At 41.1% G+C, this 6,055-nt stretch overlaps 1 protein-coding gene across 1 annotated transcript; it reads left to right on the top strand.

The window, feature by feature from the left end:
• Positions 1-2,742: 2,742 nt before the first annotated feature.
• Positions 2,743-5,600, top strand: LOC111273140 (uncharacterized). The gene has a single exon (XM_022854821.1). It carries the CDS (start codon positions 3,982-3,984, stop codon positions 4,936-4,938), a length of 957 nt encoding a protein of 318 aa, XP_022710556.1. The 5' UTR covers positions 2,743-3,981; the 3' UTR covers positions 4,939-5,600.
• Positions 5,601-6,055: the final 455 nt, after the last annotated feature.

Genomic DNA, 6,055 nt, shown 5'->3' with positions numbered 1-6,055 from the left:
CCAGCAGCCAGTAAAGAGGTAGGAAGAGCGGGAAATATGAGTTTGTGAAGACTTCAGGCGAAGCCAATAGCGGCAGGTGGTTGCTGCTGGTTGAAATAGTATATTTCGAAGAAATAGAATAACTCATCATTGATCATTGCAATGATGATCACTTCCATTGCTTTTTTTTTTATGGTTTTTAAACTAAATGCTTAAAATACTATTGGCTAGTTCTTTATTAGGGAGAAGAACTAAACACAGTAACAAGATAACCTATTTATTATTGTTTAGAAAAAGCGTAAAACAGTGTGACCATTCGTTCGAATGAAGTCTGCCATTTTTTGGTCTGAGCTAATTGTTAATCGACGAATGCCGAGGTGCTGCTCCTTTTTTTTTTCTCTATACTTTATGCTAATTATACTTGCATTTTTTTTTTTTATTATTTAATAAAGACCGGAATCATAATAGCACAATCCATGTTACTTGCTCGCCATCAGCTGGAACATACAAATGATGAATTACGCTTATTTGAAGAACTAACCTATGCATATGCGTGCGCCAAGGGAAGCTCGTGTTATATCAAACATCTGGTAAACGAAAGTACATGAACAGTATACATCTGCATAGTAGGCTATTATAGGTTGCTATTGTCATTATGATCATTACTCTTGTTAATTAGTATAATTAGGCAGAGTTGGATTGCAAGTTCGTACTTACGCATGGACTCACTCATTAGTATAGCCATACTGGTTTTATGTTGAGGTCACTGCGGATTATCTTTCATTACAAACGCGTCGTTTCACTGGTGCCTAATCACAGACGTCGTTGTCCTACAGAAAGTATCAAGTAGACCTTTGCGCGACGAAAAGTATACGGTTAACACAACGTAACTTATAACTTTTCGTATCATATTGGAAAAAAGCTAATCATTTGTTTACCTATGGGAGCAGAATGTCACGTACAGAGAAACTTCTACACACATGTTGTAGATAATGAATGCGAGCAGAGACAAAAGTATTACCTTCAAGGGCCAGAACATCTTCCGCGCCTAGAATGTTACAATTACACGACAGAAATAATTACTCTTCACTCCTTCGCAGTACCAGCGGCATCTACGTATGACATTTCCACTATCTGTACATTTACGTTCGTCATCTATTTTCTCCTTATATTCTTCTAGAGTCATTAGAGCGAAAAAGTTTTCACAGATGGTAACCCCTTCGGCTCAGCCCCCGGCCACCGGTCCACAAGTTCGACCTCGCTATCACTTCGGTTTACTTTGTATCCTACCCCTTGCAGCTCATCTATTTCGGCATTCAGATGACCGACCACAACGGCTAGCGGCCTATACCCTACCTCCTGTTTTTTTGTCTCACTAAAGATTTTCCATATAGAATGTTATCGTAATCGTACTATTTGTACCTATTAAAACTAATTTCTAACGTGTCAAACCATTAATATAACCAAGAATTTGGCCACTCAGCTGGTTTGTCAACTTAGTTGGCGAAATATTCTGGCGCCATCGTTCGCAACTGTGTACGTCAATTAATTGCGTTTACCAATCTACCGTTTGGCCGCCGGCTACAGCTTGGAGCACCACACCGATTCGTAGGCCCGTGACGGATTGGTCCTGGTCATCTCGAGCTTCCTGGATTACTGTTGTAGGCAGTGCGGGGATCGGGGGGTCTGGTGAAAATACGCACTCGCCGTTTCTGCGTTCGGTTTTGGCCGAAGTGACCACAATTGAACAGCTACGCATGTCACTGTGTAGACAGTGTACCTTAGTGGCGCCCCTTGGCGTCAAACGTGCACCGAAATTGAATGTCTGTTGTGCGCACTTGGCTAGCGGTACAGGCTTCCACAGGTACGTTCGCATTAGGCATAAGTGAAAACTAAAAAGTTACGTTCAGTAGGCAAAGTCGTTAACCTATTTTACAGAAAGACCAAGGAGCGGACGTAGCAGGCCTTAAGGGTTTAGCTTGGCCATTACAATTCCGCCATAAGTAACAGCTGCGGAACATTGCAGAAGAACGAAAGTAGGAGAAAAGCAAAGAAAATTAGTTGTTAAATTTATATGCGCAAGCACATTGTGTTTGTGGCGTGTTCACACGGGTTTCCCGTTACGCGAACTACAAAAGTCCAAGATGACCCCCTGTATTTGTTGCAAACGTTGAAATTCGCTTACGACGCTGAAGGATAAGAAAATTCACTGTGAACACATTCTATTTGTAGTTTATTAATAAGTCGATGTTGCTTATTTTTGTGCTAATATAAACCGTATAATTGCTTTGCCTTATTAGTTGTACTGATAGCGTGGCTAAAACATACGCAGACGAGCATTTTATTTCGAAATCTCAAAATTATGGTAACGACATGGTAACAGTTTCTAAACATATACCATTTGCGCGTATTTTTGTTCCATATACTTACTTCTGTTTTCTCTAGCACTTTGGCTGTATCTGCTACGTGAACAGGATCTAGCCTTTGCCATCGCCTACTTCTGCTGGTAGTGTTTAGGTCTTCATACACTGTATATATTGAAGCCAAGCGTTAGCTAGGCTGGTAGGAGATGTTTTGAATAAGGAGTTTTATCAGTCATCGTTGCACTTTGCTGCCGCCATCATGAGCGGACGACGACCAAATTGGATACCTGAATTGCACGTAGTGGTAAATAGCTAATTCACCATACGTCCCAGTGCGTGTTCTCCCTTCCACAGCAGTTTGAAAATGTTTTTCTTACCGACGATGTTGTCATACGTCCTATTATTAGGAAGCAAAAGGAAGCAGCTTTTACATGAAAGAACCATATTCAAGTACTTAGTTTGAGCACGGACCTATCCTCAATTAATCGACAGAAGACATGTGACCTTTCCAGGAGGCCTTATTTGATTGGCTAATGACTATATGTGCTTACCTATATTAGCCATTTTTTTTTTACCCGCTTTCGCCTCTCGCTCATGGTGATATCCCCCGTGAGGTCCTTGCTTCCATCACTACCTTCGTTACCCTAAGCAGTTCAATAAATGAGCCTCTCAAATTAGGATTAGAACAGTAATTGGGTCTAAGCGGGTTAATGAATGTGTTTGCTTGTCGTTTATATAATTGTTTAAACAGTATTGTGATTAATCTAAATAAATTTAGTCTCATTTCTGAAGTACTTAGCTCTGTCCAATTAGCCTATGATTGAGATCAGCTTTCCAAAGGCCAAGGGGCAAGTCCGTCACTGGAAGCATTGATATTCCAATGAGTCATGTGTCCTATAATAACCCGCTTCGACCAATGTCTCTGCCGTCCTTCTAAGTTGCTCTATTCTTGAGCGTGCCGCAAGAGATCAAATGTATTTTCTATTGGATGTACATTGAACGTGAAGCGTCTTCAAAATGCGCATGTTGAAAAAGCTAGTTGATAGAATACTTCAGTCGCGGACGTTCCCGATGTTATTAGTGTGCATCTAGTAAAACATACAATCACTGAGACATTCAACTGATTCTTTGATTTCGTTATTACCATTTAGAACCATGCGGTTCTGTATAGTTTCTTGCAATGTAAATTACTTTACCGAACGTTTATATTTCCATATTCTTGTTTGATCTGTTGGCACACGACAAGCCCACAAGTTATGCTGAACGACCTCTATCTGGGCTGGCTTCGAATGTCGCCCTGTTACGAAGCATCTGATCGACAATTTTGCAGACGACCCAGTCTAAGCTAGGCAAGGAGAGAAACGTATGGACCCACGAAGCCTCTGCAAGCCCACGCGGAGCTGTTCATCTCTACAGATGCTCTGTTATTGTAGCTCCCCCCTTTCTCTCTGTTTGTTCGGCATTCTGCAAAGAGTCAGCGCTCGGAGCTCTGCTTCGCCGGCGCAAGCGGCTTATATGTCCGATACAGAACAGGCCGAGCGATCCGCTTTGGCAAGCAACGCTACATAGGTTTGAAGGCTAGGTTAGACATGCTGTGTTACGTGTTGTAGGTAACTGTGTGAGCCGCTGTGTGCGCAGAATGAAAACGGGCAAAGTAAAAAAGCAGAAGATACCGCCCAAAACACGGAAGGGTCCGTTCAAGTGCGATGAGTGCGGTAAAACGTATAAGCACCGGGATTCATTCGCTGATCATTTGCGATTTCATTACGGCGAGCTAATCGATTGTAAGCTGTGTAACATGAAGTTTACTCGGCAGAGTCGTTATAATAGACACATGCTGACGCATACCCAAGAGAAGCCTTTCAAATGCCCCAACTGCGACAAAGGCTTCAATCAGAAAGGTACCCTTGCTCGACATAGACTTCGATATCACAGCGATAAGCCGTACGAGCCAAAACGACGGTTTGTCTGCGAACAATGTGGTTCTGCGTTTCCATCGAATGGAGCCCTTACCGTTCATATGCGAGTACACACTGGCGAACGGCCATACAAGTGTGAGCAGTGCGACAAAGCGTACAAGGGCCCGGGATCGCTGCAGCAGCACATAAAAAAGCATACGGGCGAACGCGAGTTTCAGTGCGCTGAATGTCTGGCGACTTTCGCTCGAATAGGCTCGTACAGAACACACCTGCTACTACACAATAAAGACCAACGCAAGCAATACGAGTGTGATCTTTGCAATAAGAAATTCGGCTATAAATCTAATCTTACTATGCATTTGATCATGCACTCAAATACGAAACCGTACGAATGTCAGCACTGCGGTAAAGGCCATAATACAAGCACCCAGCTGAAAGTCCATCTCGGCAGATACCATAATGGCGAGAAGCCGCACGCGTGCACCGAGTGCGATGCACGATTCACGACGAAAGGCGACCTGAAGGCCCATGTCGGCCAGCACGATCCGTCACGGCCATTGGCGTGCGATTTTTGCAACTATCGCTTCAACGCTGCCAACACATTACAGATACATAGGAACAAATTTCACGCCGAGGAAATGGAGCAACTTCTGACACAAACAGACTCAGCCGGGTGACGAAACACATTCGTAAGCAGGCATATACAACGTCGCAGTTATGCTTTTTGTTACTAGAAGTTTATTTATATACTGCTTGAAGTGGTTCATGTCAAGTTTGAACTAGAGCTAAACGGTACACCAATACTGATGGTACAGACCGATGATGGTCAGTGTAGTCTAAATACTGTTTCTGTATTCAACTGCATTCATCAATAGCAGACTATATAAATAAACTTGTCCTGGTAGGACATTAGAAAAGACTCATAAAAAGTAAAACGTCACCAAACCATGAAGCGCCACAATGAAATCCAATGACAGAAAAACATTGACCAGATGTGTATAAGTGGAATAAATTTTGTTGTTGATAAAAATTTCTTCGATAATATGGAATAATTCAATATTTTTTTTTTTATCTTACTTGTATATATGAATGTGCGCGAAGTTGTATGTTTTTATTTTTGCTAATGCTGACACTGGCAAACTGACCTTTCTATATTGATTTATATATACATTGACTATAGTTGTCATCGTACTGTAGGACATCAACAGAAGTTTATGATAGGTAACTACAAATAGTGCATATTATATACACATATATATATATATATGCATTACAGTAAGTAGATCCCTGTAGAGATAAATAAATCATCTTTTTAATACGTATCATTATCTTTACGTAATATACTTGTTTTTTTTTCGTGATTGATTAGCAATAAATCGTAATTTTCCTTTACAATTTTGCGGAACTTACTTTGTTTGTGGAGTTTGTTTACATAGAGCACTTAAAGCGGTGACTGCTAAAATATCATGCACTTAAAAATAGTATTATCATTAAAAAGATATACCTTATTTTTGGTTTAAAAGCTACTTAATTCTTGACTTGGCTTAGTAGTAAAGCCATTCAAAAGATTAGTTGCCCATGGATGAGAAGCACCAAATGAAAATGCTATACCGTTTTAAATATGTTCACCTGGCCAATAGGTCACCGATTTATTCGACATAAGCTCTTACTTTGCGAGTACTATGGCCCGACTGAATTCAGGATGTCCAACGGAGCTTTTTATGTTCTTGGGGGTAACTTTAAATTATTATGCTTAACCCTTAAGGCTTTCTAGTTAGAAAGAATGGCCTGAAA

The sequence above is a fragment of the Varroa jacobsoni genome, unplaced genomic scaffold, assembly GCF_002532875.2.
Source record: "Varroa jacobsoni isolate VJ856 unplaced genomic scaffold, vjacob_1.0 contig05011, whole genome shotgun sequence".
Taxonomy (NCBI): domain Eukaryota; kingdom Metazoa; phylum Arthropoda; class Arachnida; order Mesostigmata; family Varroidae; genus Varroa; species Varroa jacobsoni.
Note: the sequence above shows the minus strand (reverse complement) of the source record. Positions and strands in the feature narration are given on the sequence as shown.

What these genes read in the sequence shown, in the direction of transcription:
- LOC111273140 (XM_022854821.1), top strand. Translation starts at nt 3,982, where the DNA reads ATGAAAACGGGCAAAGTAAAAAAGCAGAAGATACCGCCCAAAACACGG.